The following is a 22,661-nucleotide window of genomic DNA, read 5'->3' on the forward strand; positions in this document are numbered from 1 at the left end:
AAACTGCCTTACATGAATTTTCACCAACATTCTGCTGCTACTCACTGTACTGTCTTGCAGAAGAATGAATTTAATGGGAAATTGGTAAATTGGTTCATTATTGTCACACATACCCAGGTACACTGAAAAATTTGTCTTGTAAATTGTTCATACAGATCAATTCATTACTTTTTGCAATAGTGCACTGGGGTAAGACAAGGTAAAACACTGCAGAATAAAGTGTTGCAGTTACAGAGAAAGTGCAGTGCAGACAGACAATCACAATGAGGTAGGTTGTGAGGTCAAAAGTCTATCCTGTCATAGTACAGAAATATTCAATAGTCTTAGAACAGCACAATAGAGGCTGTTCTTGGACCAGGTATCAATGAAAAATGATGAGGGTCAGACAGGACATGTCAAGTTTTTTTAGCCTCGTGAGGAGGTAGAAGCACTGGTGAGCTTTCTTGGCCATGACATCCATATGGCTGAACCAGAACAAGCTGGTGGTGATGTTCACCCCTAGAAATTTGAACCTCTCACCCTTAAAATAATTGATGTAAATGGAGTATGTGCACTACCCCCTTATTGAAGTCAGTAACCAGCTCTTTTGTTCTGCTGACATTAATGGTTGTTATCATGACACCATGTTACTAGGCTCTCTGTCTCCTTCCATAATGTGACTCATTGTTATTTGTGGTATCTTCTGCAAACTTATAGATGGAGTTAGAGCATAATCTGGCCACACAGTCCTGAGTGTACAGGGAGTAGAGTAGGGGCTGAGGACACAAGGTGTCGGTGTTAAGAATAATCTTGGTGGAAGTGTTGCTGCCTACCCTTACTGATTACCGTCGGTTGGTCAGAAAATCAAGGATCCAGTAGCAAAGGAAGGTGTGAAGTCCCAAGTTGAGGAGTTTGAAGATAAGTTTGCTTGGAATTATAGTATTGAAGGTTGAGCTGTAGTCAATAAACAAAGTACAAAGTATATACAGTATATATCACCATAAACAACCTTGAGGTCCATTTTCTTGTGGACATTCACAGTAAATACAAGAAACATAATAGAATCAATGAAAGACCACCCTATCAGGATGGAAAAATAATCAATGTGCAAATACACAAAAAAAATTAATAAATAAACCATAAATATCAAGGACATGAGATGAAGAATTCTTGAAAGTGAGCCCATAGGTTGTGGGAACAGTTCATTGATGGGGCAAGTGAAGTTTAGTGAAGATATTAGGGGTCTAATGTAGGTGTCTTTACTGTGCAGGTGCTCCCGAGGTGAGTGTTGAGCTAGACAGATGGTATCTACTGTAGACCTGTTTTGGCAAAAGGCAAATTACAGTGCATTGAGGTTGACTGAGAGGCTGGAGATGATGTGAGCCATGATTGGCCTCTCAAAGCACTTCATGGGTGGATGTCAGAGCGGTGGTCATTAAGGAATATTAATTTTTTACCTTGGGTACCCAGATACTAGTGCACTGAGAATGGGCTGAAGGGATAGCTATGTTATACTATTGTCCAAGTAGGGAGCTTCCTAAATGCAATGGCAACTTCCTAAAAGTGATATTGCAGTATGTCTTCAGTTACATGAGCTACAAAGTAAATTCTGCAGGCATTTATCTATGTAAATACATCTTAGTGGCTTTATGATGCCAGCTATTCAGAAGTGTTAAGGTTATTGAATTTTCCATCTTCTACGTAGGATCTTCCCGGAATGGACAAGATCAGCCCTGTGTGCTCTGGCTCCAGCACACCACGTGGAAGCCTCATGTCTGGTCATAATCCTATGAGTCCAGAAACTATCAAGCTCATGCATAGGCACAGGTAAGTGAAACTAGTGGCTAAACTGTGTATTGGGAAGGACAATAGGGCTGGTGAGTCAGTCTGTATGTAAACAAAGGAAAGGGAAAGAGATCCCCAGCATGTACACCAGCAGCAGTATTGGGGCATAAACCTAGACACATATGCAGAGGACTGGTGTCCAGATATACGTTTATCTTAATTATTTATATTCATTGTTAACTAGTCTGCGGTTAAATATTTAATTATTATTTCTGTTGCATAAAATAAAATCAGAATCAGATAATTATCACTGACTTGTATGTCATGAAACTTGGCAGCTGTACAGCACAGACATAAAAATGCTTACTATAAATTACAAAATAAATAAACAGTACAAAAATAAAGGAGTAATAAAGTAGTGTTTGTGGACTGTTCACCTGATGGAGGAGGGGAAGTATCTGTTCCTAAAATGTTGAATGTGGACTTTTAAGGTCCTGTACCTCCTCAATGCTAGTAACAAGAAGAGGGAATGTCCCAGATGGTGAAGGTCCTTAGTGATGGATAACACCTTCTTGATGATGTCATCGAGGGTGGGGAGGATTGTACCTGTGACGTCGCTGGCTGAGTCTATAATCTTCGGCAGCCTATGAGGCCGCCAGTCAGAATGCTCTCTACCAAAGTCAGGAAATGCCACATATAAATACAAACAAAAACAGAACATGCTGGAAAAACTAAGCAGATCAGGCAATATCTGTGGAGAGAGAAACCGAAATAATATTGCTGGTCTGAAACCCTTCAACAGAATGGAATATAAATATAAGTTTAGCCGTCTATTCTTAACACATCTATGTCCCAATTACAAAATTCAAAGTAAATTTATTACCGAAGTATATAAATGTTACCATATGCAATGCTAGGATTCATTTTTTGCGGCATTACACAGTAAATATAAAGGAACAAAAATAATCATAATAAATAAATAAATAAATAAACAATAAATTTTGGGTACATGAGAGAAGTGTTCTTGAAAGTGAATCCATAGGTTGTGGGAATATTTCAATGTTGGAGTGAGTGAATTGAGTGAAATTATCCCCTCTGGTTCAAGAGCGAGATGGTTGAGGGGTAATAGCTGTTTTGAATCTGGTGATGTGGGATCCTGAGGCACCTGTACCTCTTTCCTAATAGCAGCAACAAGAAGATTGCACAGCCTGGATGGTGGGGGTCCTTGATGATGGATGCTTTTCTGCAACAGTGCTCCATGTAGATGTGCTCAATGGTGGGGAGAGCTTTACCCTGATGGACTAGGCTGTATCCACTTCTTATTGTAGGCTTTTCCATTCAAGGGCATTGTGTTTCCATACCAGGCCATGACGCAACTTGTCAGTGTACTCTCCACTGCAATCTATAGAAGTTTTGTCAAAGTTTTAGATAACGTGCCGAATCTTCGCAAACTTCTAAGTAGAGGTACTGCCATGCTTTCTTTGTAATGGCACTTACGTCCTGGTCCCAGGACAGATCCTCTGAAATGATGTCAGTGGGAAAGCAGATCTTTCCTGCCCGTCCCTGGTTTTGATACAAATGACTACCTTTCTTTGCCTTAAGGAGATAGTGGTTAACCCTGTCAATGTGCATGGTCAATGACATAGCCCAGATTATATCCTCAAAGATACTTGTTTAATATCCATGTGAGTGTTGGATTGTGTGCAATTTAACTGTTCTCCTTTGGAGTTGCACTTTTGGCTTCAGTGCTCCTGGATTAAGAGTACTGTCAAAGTTTGATCATGACCACTGTGTGGTGATTCCTTTTTGAAAGTAGCTATATGAAAGGAAAAAGAGATAATGTTTTGACCAAATTTGCATTCCATAGACTTCAAAATATAAGTATACAGTGGGATCCCATACAGGAAATGCAGAAAATTTATTTTTTATTTATTGAGATACAGTGTGGAACATGGCTGAACTACACCGCCCGGCGACCTACCTATTTAACCCTAGCACAATTTACAATGACCAATTAGCCTACTAACCCTTAATCATGGCACAATTCACAATGACCAATTAGCCTTACTAACCCTTATGTCTTTGGACTCTGGGAGGAAACCAGACCACCTGGTCAGCTTGCTTGTAAGCCAGATAGAATGTCAACCTTTCTTGTAATGTGTTTGTGGATGTTCTACAACATCGTGGAGACCACTGCTAGCATACAGTTTGTGCCTTTAACTAAGCAGGGATTTACTCACATTGGAGGCCATTTTTAGAAGATTCACTAAGTTCATTGCTTAAATGGAGGGTATTCCACATTAGATATGGTTAACTGGGTTGAAACCATGCTCATTAGAGTTTAGAAAAATGTGATTATCTTATTGAAACATAACAGGTTTCAGGGATGTTCAGATGAGATGCTGCACTGCTATGACCATTCTTTTCTAAGGGATACCTGCTCCATGCAAGTGTAGAGGCAGAGTCATTGAATAATTTCAACATTGGGTAGATAGATTTTTGGAATAAAAAGGAGTCAATGGTTATGGAGAAATACAGGAAAGCAGAGTTGAGACTAAAGTTGATCAGAGGAGATTTACAAGGATGTTTCCTGAATTGGGGAATGTGCCTAATGAGAATAGGTTGAGTGAACTTTGCCTTTTCTCCTTGGAGTGACAGAGAATGAGAGGTGACCTAATAGAGGTGTATAAGATGATGAGGGGCATTGATCATGTGGACAGCCAGAGGCTTTTTCCCAGGGCTGAAATGGCTAACGCAAGGGGGCATAGTTTTAAGGTGCTTGAAAGTAGGTACAGAGGGGAGGTCTGGGGTAATTTTTTCACACAAAGCATGATGGGTGCGTGGAATGCACTGCCAGCGACAGTAGTAGAGTCAGATACAATAGGGTCTTTTAAGAGACTCTTAGATAGGTACATGGAGCTTAGAAAAATAGCGGACTATGCGGTAGGGTAATTCTAGACAGTTTCTAGACTAGGTTACATGGTCGGTACAACATTGTGGGCCAAAGCACCTGTAATGTGCTGTAGATTTCAATGTTCTATGTTCTCTGTTCTATTCAATCTTTCCTTATAACTCAGGTCCTCCAGACTCGGCAACATCCTTATAAGTTTTCACTGTACTCTTTCAACGTTGTTTACATCTTTCCTGTAGGTAGGAGACCAAGACTGCACACAATACTCCAAATTAGGCCTCACCAACACCTTATACAACTTAAACATAATATCCCATCTCCTATACTCAATACATTGATTTATGAAGGCCAATGTGCCAAAAGCTCTCTATACTGTTTTCTATCTACCTGTTTCAATGAATTATGGACCTGTATTCCCAGATCCCTTTGTTCTACAGTACTCCTCAGTGTCCTATCATTCACTGTGTAAGACCTACCCTGGTTGGTCATACCGAAGTACAAAAACTCACACTTGTCTGCTTTAAGTTCCATCTGCCATTTTTCAGCCCATTTTTCTTTGCTAGCGATGATAGCCTTCCTCACTGCCCACTATACCCCCATATTGGTGTCATCCACAAATTTGCTGATCCAGTTAACCACATTATCATCCAGATCATTGATGCAGATGACAAACAACAAAGGACCCAGCACCATTCCCCGCGGCACAGCACTAGTCACAGCCCTCCAGTCAGACAGGCAACTGTCTACTACCACTCTCTGGCTTCTCCCACAAACTCAATGTCTAATCCAAGCTACTACCTCATCCTGAATGCCGTGTGACTGAACCTTATTGACCAGCCTCCCATGTAGGACCTTGTCAAATGCCTTACTGAGATCTATGTAGAAAACATTCACTCTCTTGCCTTCATCCACCTTCTTAGTAACCTCCTCAAAAAACTCTATAAGATTGGTTAGACATGACCTACCATGCACAAAACAATGCTGGCTATCCTTAATCAGTCCATGACTTTCCAAATACTTCTATATCCGGTACTTTGGAATACCTTCCAATAACTATCCCACAACTGATGTCAGACTCACGACCTATAATTATGTTTGGAGCCTTTTTTTAAACAGTAGAAACAGCATTAGCTATCCTTCAATCCTCTGGTACCTCTCTTGTTGCTAAGGATGATGTATATATCTCTACTAGGGCCTTGGCAATTTCTGCACTTGCCTCACGTAAGGTCCGAGGGAATGCCTTGTCAGGCCCTGGGAATTTATCACCTTGATTTGCCTCAGGGTAGCAAACACCTCCTCCTCTGTAATCTGTACAGGGTCCATGAAGTTGATGCCATTTTGCCTCACTTCTATAGACTGTGTCCAACTCCTGAGTAAACACAGATGCAAAGAATTCACTTAAGATCTCACCCATCTGTTTTGGCTCCACACATAGATTACCATTCTCATCATCCAGAGGAGCAATTTTGTCCCTCGCAATCTCTTTGCTGTTAATATATCTGTAGAATGCCTTAGGATTGTTCTTCACTTTGTCTGCTGGAGCAACTTCATACATTCTTTTAGCCTTACAGAATTCTTTCTTAAGTGAACTCTTACATTTCTTATACTCCATAAGCACCTCATTTGTTCTTCCTTGCCTATACCTGCTAAACACCTTTTTTCTCTTAACCAGTGCTTCAGTTACAAAGGTTCTCTATGCTTGTTATCTCTACCTTTTATTCTGACAGACACATACAAGCTTTGCACTCTCAAAATTTAGTTTTGAAGGCCTCCCACTTACCAAGTACATCTTTTCCAGAAAACAGCCTGACCCAGTCCATAATTTGCCAGATCATTTCTGATATCATCAAATTGGCTTAGAGAACCTTGGTTTTTAAAAGATATTGAGACCTTGATTCAGAAAAAAAAAGGAGGAGCATAGCAGGTATAGGCAAATAGGAATGAATGAGGCACTTAAGGAATATAAGGAATGCAAGAGAATACTTCAGACAGAAATCAGGAGGGCTAAAAGAAGGCATGAGATTCAGACAAGGTGAAGTAGAATCCTAAGGAATTCTACAGATTTGCTTAGAGCTAAAGGATTGAAAAGAACAAAACTGGTCATCTGGAAGATCAGAGTGATAATCTATACATGGAGCCAAAAGAGCTGGGGGAGATCTTAAATGGATTTTTTGCATCTGTATTTATTTAGGAGATGGACAGATTCTATAGAATTGAGGCAAAGCAGCAGCAAGGCCATGGACCTTATACAGATTACAGAGGTGGAAGTGTTTGCAGTCTTGAGACAAATTAGGGTTGAAAAATCCCCGGAGCTGATGAAGTCTTCCCTCAGACCCTATGGAAGCAAGTGCAGAAGTTGCAGAGATACTAAGATCTTACTTAGCAACAAGTGAGGTACCGAAGGATTGGAGGATAGCTAATGTTGTTTCTGCTGTTTAACAAAGGCTCTAAGAATAAACCAGGAAATTCTAAGCCAGTGAACCTGACATCAGTAGTGAGAAAGTTATTTGAAGATATTCTAATGGACCAGATATATGAGCATTTGGGTAGACAGGGACTGATTAGGGATAGTCAGCATGACTTTGTGCATGTTTGGTCATGTCTAACCAATCTTAAAGAGTTTTTTGAGGATGTTACTAATAAAGTTGATGAAGTCAAGGCAGTGGATGTTGTTTACATGGACTTTAGTAAAGCATTTGACAAGGTCCCATATGGGCGGTTAGTCAAGAAGGCTCAGTAAGTTGCTTGGCATTCAAGATGAGGTAGTAAATTGGATTAGGTATTGACTTTGTGGGCGAAGCCAGAGAATGGTAGTAGATGCAAAGATGCCTCTCTGACTGAGGCCTGTGACTAGTGGTGTGCTTCGGGGATTAGTGCTGTGTCCATTGTTATTTGTCATCTATGTCAATGATCCGGATGATAATGTGGTTAACTGGATCAGCAAATTTGTGGATGACACCAAGATTGGGGGTGTAGTGAACAGCGAGGAAGACTATCAGACCTTGCACCGGGATTTGGACCAGCTAGAAAAATAGGCTGAAAAATGGCAAATAGAATTTAATACAGACAAGTGTGAAGTGTTGCACTCTGGTATGACCAACCAGGATAGGTCTTACACAGTGAACGGTGGAGCACTGAGGAGTGTGGTAGAACGAAGGGATCTTGGAATACAGGTCCATAATTCATTGAAATAAGTAGATAGGGTCATATAGAATGCTTTTGGCACATTGGCCTTCATAAATCAATGTAATGAGAACAGGAAATGGGATGTTATGTTGAAGTTGTATAAGACGTTGGTGAGGCCTAATTTGGAATATTGTGTGCAGTCTTGGTCACCTACCTACAGGAAAGATGTAAATATGGTTGAAAGAGTGCAGAGAAAATTTACAAGGATGTTGCCAGGACTGGAGGACCTGAGTTATAAAAAAAGATTGAATTGGATTAGGACTTTACTCCTTGCAATCTAGAAGATTGAGGGGAGATTTGAGAGAGGTATACTAAATTACAAGGGGTATAGATAGGATAAATGCAAAAAGGCTTTTGCCACTGAAGTTGGATGGATGGGACTACAACTAGAGGTCATAGATCAAGGGTGAAAAGTGAAAATTTCGTATAAGGCCTCAGCATTACATCCTTGCTTTGAATGAAGGAAATGGATGCTAATATTGCATTTGCCTTTCTTTCTATTGATGCAACTTGCAAGTTAACCTTTAGGGAATCCTACACAAGGACTCCTAAGCCCCTTTACACCTCCGATTTCTGAATTTTCTCCCTGTTTAGAAAGTAGTCTATGCCTTTATTCCTTCAATCATTGTTCATGACCCTACACTTCCCAACACTATATTCTATTTGCCACTCTTTTGCCCATTCTCCTAAACTGTCTAAGTCCTACTGCAGATTCCCTGCTTCCTCAATACTACCTGCCTCTCCACCTATCTTCGTATCATCTGCAGACTTAGCCAGAAAGCCATCAATTCCGTCATCTAAATCATTGACATATAACATGAAAAGAAGCAGTGTCAACACTAATGCCCCACTCCTGCTCATACTTCTGGTGGTTTTAGCATAATTGAGGAAGCCAAGGAAGGACTGCTGAGTGTAAAATAGTATTCTGTTTTCATTGATCTCTTCAGCCCCCTGAATCTGATTGGCTCCAACAGGCACTCCTCATCGTCACTATCCTCACAAACATCCAGTGAAGTCGGGAACCTCGTCATCCTCACAGATGGACTAGTTGGAGACACTCCAGATGACCTTTACCGCATGCAGGTATGATGGTTCCTTTTTATAGATTATTTCCCTGTGTTCTATACTGAGTTTGACTGAAGAAGAAGAAATCTGATAGGAGAGGAGAGTGGATCATAATGTCAGAATGTGAATGGGCAGAGGCAGGGTAGTAGGTAATATGTACAGACACTGTTAATAACAGTTACATCTCACAGCACATTAGTTTACAGCTACAGAGATCAGTGCGTATAATCTCTGTAAAGAATTCTGGATCAGACAGTGGCCTGAAACCATTTAGGGCATGCGAATGGATGCATGCGAGGGCACAGGGGAAGAAGATAGAAACAGAAACTCTCTTGGTTTTAGTCTTCCTTCCTGGTTTTGTTTCACTGGGACTAGCATGGCTGCCATGCAGAGTGTACTTTAAGATATTAAGTGATGAGCAGCTGAACATCCAGAGCTTCTGTTTGTCCATTCATTCATCTTTATTCCCCCTTTGGGTTTTGCAGTGCACTGTTTCTTTCTGCCACTCTCTACTTTCTGCAGCTTGCTTATGCTAACACCAAGTTCCAGGGCTCCATGACGAATGTCTCTGTTTTGTCATCGTGCCAGGCAAGTCCATCCACTTCTAGCCTGAGTTCCACACACTCGGCCCCTTCACAGATGATCAACTCGGCCCCATCAAGCGCTCGAGGTAAGATCTTTGTTTTCATATTTATCGAGGCTTGGGTCGACTTGACAGTGAGTTTTCTCTTACCTCGTATATTATATTCTTGTCTTTTAGCATTTTTATCTATGCAATGCACAGCAGAAGGCACAAACTGACCTGAAACATCAAAATAAATTTATTATCAAAGTACATATATATCATAATGTACAATCCTGAGATTCATTTTCTTGTGGACATAATAAATCCATAATAGAATATTAACCATAATAGAATCAATGAAAGACTGCACCAACTTGGGCTTTCAACCAGTGTGTAAAAGACAAGCAACTGTGCAAATTCAAAATGAAAGAAAAAATAATAATAAATAAATAAGCAATAAATATAGCGAACATAAGATGAAGAGTCTTGAAAGTTAGTCCATAGGTTGTGGGAACAGTTCAATGAGGTAAGTAAAGTTGAGTGAAGTTGTCCCCTTTGGTTCAAGAGCCTGATGATTGAGGGGTAATAACTGTTCCTGAACCTGATAGTGTGAGTCCTGAGGCTCCTGTGCTTTCTTCCTGATGGCAGCAGCCAGAAGAGAGCATGACCTGGGTGCTCGGAGTTCCTGATGATGGATACTGCTTTTCTGCAATAACACTTCGCTCAGTGGTGGGAGGACTTTACCTGTGATGAACTGGGCCATATCCATTACTTTTTGTAGGATATTCCATTCAAGGGCATTGCTGTTTCCATACTGCCAGTCAATATACTCTTCACCATATATCTATATGAGTTTGTTAAAGTTTGAGATGTCATGCCGAATATTTGCAAATGTCCAACGAGATAGAGGCACTGTCGTGCTTTCTTCGTAATTACACTTACATGTTTGGGCCCAGGACAGTCCTCTGTAATGATAACACTGAGGAATTTAAAGTTGCTGACCCTCTCCACCTCTGATCCTCCAGTGAGGGGACTGGCTGATGGACCTCTGGTTTCCTCCTCCTGAAGTCAATAATCAGCTCCTTGGTCTTGCTGACAGTGAGTAAGAGGTTGTTGTTGTGGCACCATCAGCCAGATTTTCAATCTCTCTCCTATATGTTGATTCATCACCACCTTTGATTCAGCCTATGACAGTGGTGTTGTCAGCAAACTTGAATATGGTTTTGGAGCTGTGCTTAGCCTCGCAGTCATAGGTGTAAAGCAGTTGAAGAGGGGGCTGAGCACACAGCCTTCTGGTGCACCTGCACTGGTGGAGATTACAGAGGAGATGCTTTTGCCAATCTGAACTAACTTTATTATGTATCTGCTTTTTGTCCTGAGTTTTGGAATTAAAGAGGCATGGCAAAATAAGAAATGAAATTGAAACATTAGAATGTATTCCTAGAATTTTTACATTGAAATTTAATGTAAATGTAAGAGATTCTGTAGATGCTAGAAATCCAGACACAAAACTCAGCAGTAATTATGGAGAAGGATAATCAGTTGAAATTTCAGGCTGAGACCATTCATTAGGACTGTTTATTCCAGTCCACAGATGCTGCCTGTCCTGCTGAGTTCCTCCAGCATTTTACATGTATTGCTTTGAAATTTAGCATAGTCTATACCCACTGAAGTTCTAGAACATAACTAACGGAGTGCAGAGAATAGTTGCAGTGCTTTATAACTAAGTTGTATTATATTTATAACTGTTATATTTAAACCAATTGTTCCTTTTAAGACCACTACTTAATATTTCCTCTTAGGAAGTAATTTTCATGGGCAATTTCAAGAATGATAGCTGCCCATAAACTCCCAAGTCAATTATTAGGCATTTTTTAACTTTCTCCAAAACTGTATTGTGTGTCATAAGCAAGAAACCTCTGTTCTTTTTTCTCAGATTATTTTGCATCTGTACCAAAGTGTAAAATTCAGTCCTAAATTGAACCTTGAGTATGTGAGATTGAGCTTTTTCTCTTTCAAAGATATTAACACATGTAATCACCGAGACAATATTGAACCAATTAGCCCATTAGAGTAGTGAACTAGTAATCGTGTCCAAGTTCTATGTGCTTATGTGTGTTTGTAACACTTTGCTTCATGTGTTCAGTAACACACACCTTCCAACTCTACATTACTCATCTTCCATACAAAGAGTTCTCCACAACCAAGCTTTAATTCCATGCTTGAATAAGGCATACTGCCCAAATAAACAAAAAGACAAATTTTTGGGCTAATAATAATTTAACCACTTCAGCCACAGAACTGTCTGGTTTTGGGCAGATGGGGAAAGAAATGGGAGCCTATAAAATTAATGATCAGGGAACATCCTCCCAACACATTGCATATAGCTTGCCATTTGCTTTTAAACAGGGAGTTGTGTAGCTGTATGTACCCACTGTTTTAGAAAGGCAGGGTATTTGTTAATTTTTTTAATCAGTCTTCTTTTGTGTTATCTTCTTCAACATGAACCTAGGACTCTAAAAATGTCAGCAGAATAATTGTTCCCTCTTGCTACAACGAATTAGTGTTGTTTACTGCTCTCCTTGTGGGTGGGGAGAGCAGTTTGCTCTCAGGCTCTTCATGCCTTAGAGAGGCCCCCCAAATCTCATTCGGTTCTTCTGTTGTTTCCAGCCAAAATTCTCATCTCTCATTCCCTGTTCTCTAGTTGTCTCCACCTTCCCATGTTTTAACACAGGACATGTGAAATTTTCAAAGGCCCCATATTCCTGGTTGGGTTTCAGATGGGATATTTATTTAGGAAATTTTAAAACTCTATGATAGCAGGTCTCATAAAGGATCCCAAGAGGCCAAACAAAGCACAGCACAATCCACTGGCAGAAATATTAAGTAACACTGTAATGCTCAGGATGGAGTTTAGAACTGTTGCTACTGATGCACCACAATGGCTATCTGTTAATATTTGTAAATTCAAAAGGTGCCCAGTAAACAAAGCTCTCCAATAAATTGCAATCCATTTCTTCTAAACTTTTCAATAAATGGTCAGTAGTTAGTTTAACCTTGTTAAGACTTTTACTCATGTGGAAAGACATGAAAATGGCAGTAATGACAAATGACCATTTCTGCCTCACATGAACCTGTCTGCAGCCGGACTGGAGATGGGAAATGTCTGCAGTAAGACTAACGAGAGGCACATCCAACAACAATTCTGAATACAGTCTTTAAGTTCCAATAGACAATAGACAATAGGTGCAGGAGTAGGCCATTCAGCCCTTCGAGCCAGCACCGCCATTCACTGTGATCTTGGCTGATCATCCTTCTGGTGCACCTGCACTGATGGAGATTGCAGAGGAGATGTTTTTGCCAATCCGAACTAACTTTATTATGTATCTGCTTTTTGTCCTGTGTTTTGGAATTAAATAGGCACGGCAAAATAAGAAATGAAATTGAAACATTAGAATGTATTCCTAGAATACATTCTAATACTAGCTAATGTGCAAGCCATAGAGAACAAGGTGGATGATCTTAAAGGGAGACTCACCTACTGCAGGGAGATGCAGAAATGCTGTGTATTCTGTTTCACTAAGATCTGGCCACCTCTGACTGTGCCATCTGACCGGAGGGATTTTCGATCCATCAGATGGACCGCACGGCATCTTCGGGCAGGACGAGGGGAGGTGGTGTCTGCCTACTGATCAACACTGCGTGGTGCTCGGACACAGTGGCACTGACAAGATCCTGCAGCCCGGACCAGGAACACCTGTCGGTGAAGTGTCGTCCCTACTATCTGCCACGGGAATTCACCTCAGTCATACTGACAGCGGTAACATGGAGTGTGCTCTGAACATACTGTATGCCAACATCAGTGAACTTGAGACCAGGTATCCAGAGGCTTTGCTCATTACAGCCAGGGACTTTAACCAGGCCAACCTCAGAAGGGCACTGCCAAAGTTATACCAACATGTCTCCTGCCCCACTAGAGGCCCGAATATACTTGATCACTGCTACACAGCAGTCAAGGATGCCTACCATTCCGTCCCACGACCTCATTTCAGAAAATCGGACCATCAGGCCGTACTCCTCCTCCCGGCTTACAAACAGAAGCTGAAGCGGGAGGTCACGGTGTCAAAAGTAGTGTCGCGTTGGACGGAGGAAACGGATGAGGTCCTCCGTGACTGCTTTGAATCGGTGGACTGGTTAGTATTCAAGGACTCGGCAGCTAACCTCAATGAGTATGCCTCAACTATCACGGACTTTATTTGGAAATGCACGGAGGACTGTGTGTCTTTCAAGACGATCTGGGTATTCCCAAACCGGAAACCTTGGATGAATTATGAGGTCAAGTCCCTTTTAAAGGCTAGAGCTGCGGCTTTTAGGTCCGGGGAAACCAGTTGCAACACGGAATCCAGGCGTGAACTCCGGAAAGCCATTAAGGGCGCCAAGAGGCAATATCGAGCCAAGTTGGAAGCCCGGGCTAACCAGAGGGATGCCAATAGACTATGGCAGGGTCTAAATGAGATCACTGGGCACAAAGAAAAGGCTGGGAATATCAATAACTGTGGCGCTTCTCTTCCTGATGAACTTAACGTATTCTACCCAAGATTCGAACAGAAGAGGAGCGTCCTGCTCCCTCCAGATGAACTGGACCTGGTGGCATCGAGATTTATCATCACCGAGGAGGACGTTAGAAGAGCCTTCCTGAAGATAAATCCAAGGAAGGTGACAGGCCCAGATGGCGTCCCAGGACGGGTTCTCCAGGCCTGTGCAAGCGAGCTAGCTGGAGTGTTTGCTGACATCTTCAACTGCTCCTTGCTTCAGTCTAAGATCCCCTCATGTTTTAAGAAGGCAGCGATAATCCCAGTGCTGAAGAAGAGCAAGGTGGCATGCCTGAATGACTATCGACCTGTGGCTCTGACATCAATTGCTATGAAGTGCTTCGAGTGATTGGTTATGGCACACATCAACCACAGCCTACCAGTCAACCTCGACGCTTTGCAATTCGCCTACCGGAGCAACAAGTCAACAGCAGATGACATCTCTCTGGCCCTACATTCCTCCTTAGAACACCTGGAGAATAAAGACACATACATAAGGCTCCTTTTCATTGATTGCAGCTCTGCCTTTAATACCATCATTCCAAATAAACTGATTCCTAAGCTCCGGAACCTGGGCCTTAGCACTCAGAACTGCAGCTGGATCTTCAGCTTCCTCACAGACAGGACCCAGGCTGTAGAAATAGGGGACAAGGCTGTGTACTCAGCCCCCTGCTGTACTCACTGTACACCCATGATTGTGTAGCCAAGGTTCCATCAATCTCAATATATAAGTTTGCTGATGACACAACAATTGTAGGCCATATCTCGGGTAATGCTAAGTTTGAGTACAGAGAGGAAATTAAGAACCTGGTGGCATGGTGCGAAGACAATAGCCTATCCCTCAACGTCAGCAAGACGAAGGTATTGGTTGTTGACTTCAGAAGGAGTAGCGGACCGCACGACCCAATTTACATCAGTGGTGTGCAAGTGGAACAGGTCAAAAGCTTTAAGTTCCTCCGGGTCAATATCACAAACGACCTGACTTGGTCCAACCAAGCAGAGTTCACTGCCAAGAAGGCCCACCAGCGCCTTTACTTCCTGAGAAAACTAAAGAAATTTGGCCTGTCCCCTAAAACCCTCACTAATTTTTATAGATGCACCGTAGAAAGCATTCTTCTAGGGCGCATCACAACCTGGTATGGAAGTTGTTCTGTCCAAGACCGAAAAAAGCTGCAGAAGATTGTGAACACGGCGCAGCACATCACACAAACTAATCTTTTGTCCTTGGACTCACTTTACACCGCACGCTGTCGGAGTAGTGCTGCCAGGATAATCAAAGACACGACCCACCCAACCAACACACTTTTCGTCCCTCTTCCCTCCAGGAGAAGGCTCAGGAGCTTGAAGACTTGTACGGCCAGATTTGGGAACAGCTTCTTTCCAACTGTGATAAGACTGCTGAACGGATCCTGACCCGGATCTGGGCTGTACCCTCCAAATATCCGGACCTGCCTCTCGGTTTTTTTGCACTACCTTACTTTCCATTTTTCTATTTTCTATTCATGATATATAACTTTAATTTTTTACTATTTTTAATATTTAATATTTGTAATCCAGGGAGCGGGAAGTGCAGAATCAAATATCGCTATGATGATTGTACATTGTAGTATCAATTGTTTGGCGACAATAAAGTAAAGTAAAAGAATTTTTACATTCAAATTTAATGTAAACCTAAGAGATTCTGTAGATGCTAGAAATCCAGACACAAAACTCAGCAGTAATTATGGAGAAGGATAATCAGTTATATTATATCAATAATATTCCAGATTCACTGCCTCCACCATTCTTCTGCTCATCCACAACATGATAAATTTGGAGTGTTTGCCAAAGAGAGTAATTTCTCTCGTTTACCACATTGTTCAACATTTTGAAAACTTCTGTTAGTGTAATTCTTAATTTCTCTGTTTGAGGGAGAACAGTCCTGACTTTGTAGCCTTTCTTCATGAATGAAGTTCCTCAGTGCTCTTTCTAGGAGGTTTATCTGGGACTTCTGCTGAAGTTAGAATCACAGAGCAGAATTGCAGTTAGCTCACATTTCTCTGTAATTAAGTGTAGCCTATCAGTTGATTGTGACATGTATCCCGCCTCTGGCACCCAAAGTACCCCTGCTTTGCAATATCATTGATCACTGATATGATGGTCGGTCCAAGTACAACACCATTGCATAATATGTATAGATGTACAATGTACAGGGAGTAGAAAAATGTTATTTATATGTGTGTGTGTGTGTGTGTGTGTATGTATATGTGTGTGTGTATATATATATATATATATATATATAGTGTGCTGTCAAAATGTTTGTGTTGGCTCTGTTATTTTCTCAACCTATTTAATTTAATCTCAGTAGTTCCCATATACTGCTCTTTCTATTCCTATTCATTCCATTCACTGTTCCTCTTCTTCCTTCACTCTCTCTTTAGAATCCTAAGTTTCACCACATTTGAATTGCTGTTAATTTTCTGCATTTTGCAGTTTATACTAACTTTTGCAATTATGTTTTTCCAGTCACTTTCTTTTGCACACCCTTTATCCTAATCTTATTTCTGTTTCACTGCCTCTCTACCCCTTCCCCTTCTTTTCCTTATTCCTTTTCTTCTTTACCAATTCTCCCTTCTTTCCTACTGTCTCATTTTTCTCATCTTTCCTTCTGCTTTCTCTTTCCTTCCATCCTCTCTGTCTCTCTTCCCTTCCCTCTTCCTCCCCTACTATCTCACCCTTCCCTCTCCTTTCCTTCCATCTTTCCTGATCCATACTCTGTTGCATTCTCCCTTCTTTTCTCCACCATCTTTCTTTTTCCTCCTTATGCAATCTCCATAACATCTTTTCTCCCGATCTACATATTATTCCAGAGATTTTTCTCAACCCCATTTTCGTCTTTATTCCTTCTCAGCCATGTCCTTCTCTGATAAGTTTTTTTTGGCTATTCTAGCTTTTAATTAACTCTTCAGCTTCCTCTTTGTGTTCAGGTTCCCCATCATTGTCTGACAAGTACCGTCATTCACGGGACATTATGATGTTGCTGCCTCCTCACAGGGACAGGCCAAGCAGTGCCATGTATCCAGCTATGATGGAGAATGGACAGGTAAGTTACTAGACACAGGACATCAGGGATATGTGTGGTCACAGTCACAGTAATCCAGTAAATCCAGACATATTTGAAAAGGCTGTATTAGAACTATATTTCCTATGACATAGAATATGTAGACCCACCAAGCCAAAATTACCATTCAAGACAATCTCACTAATTCCATTTCTCAGTTTCCTTCCCTGTAACCTACTTTCTGTCACTTTCCCATTAATTTCAGCCTGATTCTCCTACCACTTACCTCCACTAACTTAAAGGAGCCAATTAACCTACCAATCTGAACATCTTTGGGATGTAGTAGGAAACTGGAGAACCTGGGGGAAACCCATGTGGTTACAGGGAGAATATGCTAATTCCACACCAACAGGTCAGAATTAAGTTCAGGTTGCTGGAACTGTAAGGCAGCTGCACCACTGCACTGCCTTAATCATATGTTTCATCCTCTAATCTAATGTAAATATTCTTCTTTATGGTGACATGATTATTACATACATAAATTCTCTTTTAGATTACTTTTTATATATTGCTTTAATGACAATACCAGAGATGAGGGAACAGTTTGGCAGTTTCCTGGTGACAGACGTATCACACGGGCAGAAAAGAGAGAGATTAGAATTTGAGAGCTGAGTGTTCTGTCTACATCCAAATGATTATTGTGGCAAGATAAGAGAAAGAGGTAGAAGTTCACAAGGAAGTGTTTGGCAAAAGCTTTATTGGTGAAAGAAATCACAGAGGTGTTAAAGTCATCAGTGATCACAATGCAATATACTTCTACTTAGAAAGAAGCATTTAACACAGGTATTTTGATAACTACTGCAGTAGGTAAGTCCAGGAGTTTTTTAAAAATAAATGATACCCAAACCAAATAAGGAGGTAGTAAGATAGATGACAATAAACGATCAAAGAGCCTAAGGTTTGGACATTGGCAGCTGAAGAAGACAAGCCATTGAAATGGGAAGGGAATTTATGTGGAGGGTGATTAATGAAAGACAGGGTGGTGCAGAACATTCAGAGGGAAGGAATTTTTAAAGTTATAGTTCTGGAGAAATTCTTGAAACACACATGTTTTCAAACCATAAAATAAACATGGCTTGAGGTAATCTGGTTCAGAATCTGGTTTAATATCACTGACATATGTACTGAAATTTGTTGCTTTACATCAGCGGTATAATGCACTAGATAATCACATTAAAAATTACTATAAGAAACAACAAGAAACATAAAAATCAATAAGTAGTGCAAAGAGAAACAAAATAGTGAGGTAATGTTCATGGGTTCATGGACTGTTCAGAAATCTGAAGGCTGAGGGAAAGTAGCTGTTACTAAAACATTGAGTATGCGACTTCAAGCTCCTGTACTTTCTCCCTGATGGTATTAATGAAAAGAAGCCATCTCCTGGATGGTGATGATGGATGTCACCTTCCTGAGGCATTGCCTTTTGAAGATGTCCTCAGTGGTGGGGAGGTTAGTATACAGGATTAACTGGTTTTCCTTCCACTAGCATGAATGCACAAAAAAATACCATATTACATGAAAATATTCCTGTCAAACTTTACCTGGTGGTTCTAGAAAGGCTTGGACAGGTGTTTTCAGTACTTATCCTATTTAGTCAGAGTATACAATAGCAGATATGATTGTTCTGAAGCTGTGTAGCCTTAATCTTATTTACCACCAGTGTTATCATTGAATATGGAAATATCTTGATAAGAGCTCCATCAGCTAAAATAACACTTAATATGAATGCAAATTATAGCATATGTTTGGCCTTCCAGCATCTCTTCCCTAAGCTGTTATTGGGAGTATTGTAGTCTCTTATTGTGGATCGAGTTCATGTTAACAGTCCACTCTCATTCCAGCCTTCTAGTTTCCAGCGGGCTTTGATTCAACAAGTGGTCGGACCTTGCAAGCCATGCAGTGACCCCAACCTCTCAGTCGCCGAAAAGGGTAAGGAAACATTTAACCATTAAACTGCACTGCTGCAAAATGAAAACGTGTTTATTCTGTCCAACCATAGAAAAAATTGCTTTTCATCAGCTAATGAATAAATTTAATATTTCATTTAAAAAGAATGGAGAGTATTTATTGTAACTGCACTGAAACACATCCTTACCTTTCCCCTTTGGAGTTTAAAATCATGTACAGGTCCAAGTAGAACTGTCCTATTCTGTTACCTGTGCAATCCAACTTGCTCAGTTTCGAGCTGGTGAAGTCCCAAAGAGAAAGTTTGAACATCTGGTTGCTTTAAGAAATGGAAATGCATCAAATGGAGTAGAAGGGTCTTTCAAACTTGTCACATTTTAAGCAGAGCAGTACAGTAAGCTGTGGTACATCTTGGAATCAAAGACAGATGCACGATTGAAACAACTCCTACATCTTTCTCCCTGCAAATTTCTACATCCGTTATTTCTTCTTATTTCAATTAATTTGATTATTAATCTTTTCTGAGTCATGCTTGATTGGTCTGAACTTGCCATTCTTAGATACCTTTCTGGCGTTATTTCAAAGGTTTTCCAAATTTGATTAATCTCCTCCAGAAGTTCTGCAGCTTCAATTTTTGTACATTGGACCATTTATAACTACTCAGTTAAACTACAAAAAGTATAGCCTGACTCCCTCCATATTTGGTCATAAAATATTAATCACTCCTGAATTATTTATATTCATACTGGATTCATCAAAGTTTCCCATATCAATAATGTCTTTATTGTAATGGGAATAAACATAACATAACAATTAGAATATACATCAAAGTTGCTGGTAAACGCAGCAGGCCAAGCAGCATCTATAGGAAGAGGCGCAGTCGACGTTTCAGGCCGAGACCCTTCGTCAGAACTAACTGAAGGAAATGTGAGTAAGGGATTTGAAAGCTGGAGGGGGAGGGGGAGATGCAAAATGATAGGAGAAGACAGGAGGGGGAGGGATAGAGCCGAGAGCTGGACAGGTGATAGGCAAAAGGGGATACGAGAGGATCATGGGACAGGAGGTCCGGGAAGAAAGACGGGGGCGGGGGTGACCCAGAGGATGGGCAAGAGGTATATTCAGAGGGACAGAGGGAGAAAAAGGAGAGTGAGAGAAAGAATGTGTGCATAAAAATGAGTAACAGATGGGGTACGAGGGGGAGGTGGGGCCTTAGCAGAAGTCGATGTTCATGCCATCAGGTTGGAGGCTACCCAGACGGAATATAAGGTGTTGTTCCTCCAACCTGAGTGTGGCTTCATCTTTACAGTAGAGGAGGCCGTGGATAGACATGTCAGAATGGGAATGGGAATGGGATGTGGAATTAAAATGTGTGGCCACTGGGAGATCCTGCTTTCTCTGGCGGACAGAGCGTAGATGTTCAGCAAAGCGGTCTCCCAGTCTGCGTCGGGTCTCACCAATATATAAAAGGCCACATCGGGAGCACCGGACGCAGTATATCACCCCAGTCGACTCACAGGTGAAGTGATGCCTCACCTGGAAGGACTGTTTGGGGCCCTGAATGGTGGTAAGGGAGGAAGTGTAAGGGCATGTGTAGCACTTGTTCCGCTTACACGGATAAGTGCCAGGAGAGAGATCAGTGGGGAAGGATGGGGGGGACGAATGGACAAGGGAGTTGTGTAGGGAGTGATCCCTGCGGAATGCAGAGAGAGGGGGGGAGGGAAAGGGGAAGGAAACAATTAGAATACTCACTGCCAGCTCGATGATCTGTAGTAGGTTAGCTGGTATTAAATTGGGTGGATTTTTCTCCAATTAGCAGATTCTGTCTGATTCTGCCATATATGCCCCCTCAACAAACTACCTCACAGATTTTGCTCAAATACATACATTGAAATAGACTTTGACATGGAATAGAATATTGAATGTTGTGAGGGAAACATTTGGGGATAACTGTTCTAAAAGTGGATAAAATAGCATCCCTAGATGCAAGATTCATTCATTCATTTATTATTTGCTGTGTCACATGATATGGGTGATCATGTTCTTGACCATGATTGCTCCTGGCAAATTTTTCTACAGAAATGGTTTGCCATTGCATTTTTCTGGGCAGCGTCCTTACAAGACAGGTGACCCCAGCCATTATCAATACTCTTCAAAGATTGTCTGCTTGGCGTTAGGGGCCGCATAACCAGGACTTGTGATATGCACCAGCTGCTCATAAGGCCACCCACCACCTGCTCCCATGGCTTCATGTGACCCTGATCGGGGAGTTAAGCAGGTATTATATGCCATCGAATATTATATTATATGCCATCGTCTACCTGCTGAACCGTGTCTACGCCCACCTGGACAAGCCAGCGAGCACTGTGAGGGTCATGTTTTTTGACTTCTCCAGTGCGTTCAACACCATCCACCCTGCTGTGCTGGGGGAGAAGCTGACAGCGATGCAAGTGGATGCTTCCCTGGTATCATGGATTCTTGATTACCTGACTGGCAGACCACAGTACGTGTGCTTGCAACACTGTGTGTCCGACAGAGTGATCAGCAGCACTGGGGCTCCACAGGGGACTGTCTTGTCTCCCTTTCTCTTCACCATTTACACCTCGGACTTCAACTACTGCACAGAGTCTTGTCATCTTCAGAAGTTTTCGGATGACTCTGCCATAGTTGGATGCATCAGCAAGGGAGATGAGGTTGAGTACAGGGCTACTATAGAAAACTTTGTCACATGGTGTGAGCAGAATTATCTGCAGCTTAATGTGAAAAAGACTAAGGAGCTGGTGGTAGACCTGAGGAGAGCTAAGGTACCGGTGACGTGGTGGAGGATTACAAATACCTGGGGATACGAATTGACAATAAGCTGGACTGGTCAAAGAACACTGAGGCTGTCTACAAGAAGGGTCAGAGCCATCTCTATTTCCTGAGGAGACTGAGGTCCTCTAACATCTGCCAGACGATGCTGAGGATGTTCTACGAGTCTGTGGTGGCCAGTGCTATCATGTTTGCTGTTGTGTGCTGGGGCAGCAGGCTGAGGGTAGCAAACACCAACAGAATCAACAAACTTATTCGTAAGCCCAGTGATGTTGTGGGGATGGAACTGGACTCTCTCACGGTGGTGTCTGAAAAGAGGATGCTGTCTAAGTTGCATGCCATCTTGGTCAATGTCTCCCACCCACTACATAATGTACTGGGTGGGCACAGGAGTACATTCAGCCAGAGACTCATTCCTCCAAGATGCAGCACAGAGCGTCATAGGAAGTGATTTCTGCCTGTGGCCATCAGACTTTACAACTCCTCCCTTGGAGGGTCAGACACCCTGTGCCGATAGGCTGGTCCTGGACTTACTTCATAGTTTACTGGCATAATTTACATATTACTACTTAACTATTTATGGTTCTATTACTATTTATTATTTATGGTGCAACTGCAACGAAAACCAATTTCCCCTGGGATCAATAAAGTATGACTATGACTATGACTGTATTACACCTTGCCCTAGAAAAACCTGCGAATTAGTGAAAGGAAGGAGTGCCTTGCACCTCTTTTGGTAAAGACATATCTCCACCTCACCACCCT

At 41.6% G+C, this 22,661-nt stretch overlaps 1 protein-coding gene across 8 annotated transcripts in view; it reads left to right on the forward strand.

Moving 5' to 3' along the window:
* The window catches only part of dock3 (dedicator of cytokinesis 3), a 966,938-nt gene that overhangs the window by 924,156 nt on the left and 20,121 nt on the right, over nucleotides 1-22,661 (forward strand). For 5 of the 8 annotated variants that reach the window (XM_063067780.1, XM_063067785.1, XM_063067781.1 and 2 more), the window contains 5 exons: nucleotides 1,685-1,806; nucleotides 8,809-8,944; nucleotides 9,449-9,596; nucleotides 17,050-17,165; nucleotides 19,025-19,112. In XM_063067780.1, the coding sequence (XP_062923850.1) occupies nucleotides 1,685-1,806; nucleotides 8,809-8,944; nucleotides 9,449-9,596; nucleotides 17,050-17,165; nucleotides 19,025-19,112 (610 nt within the window). The remainder of the gene's footprint in view (nucleotides 1-1,684; nucleotides 1,807-8,808; nucleotides 8,945-9,448; nucleotides 9,597-17,049; nucleotides 17,166-19,024; nucleotides 19,113-22,661) is intronic. The other 3 variants (XM_063067784.1, XM_063067787.1, XM_063067782.1) reach the window with 2 other exon arrangements.

Source organism: Mobula hypostoma, chromosome 15, assembly GCF_963921235.1.
Source record: "Mobula hypostoma chromosome 15, sMobHyp1.1, whole genome shotgun sequence".
Classification (NCBI taxonomy): domain Eukaryota; kingdom Metazoa; phylum Chordata; class Chondrichthyes; order Myliobatiformes; family Myliobatidae; genus Mobula; species Mobula hypostoma.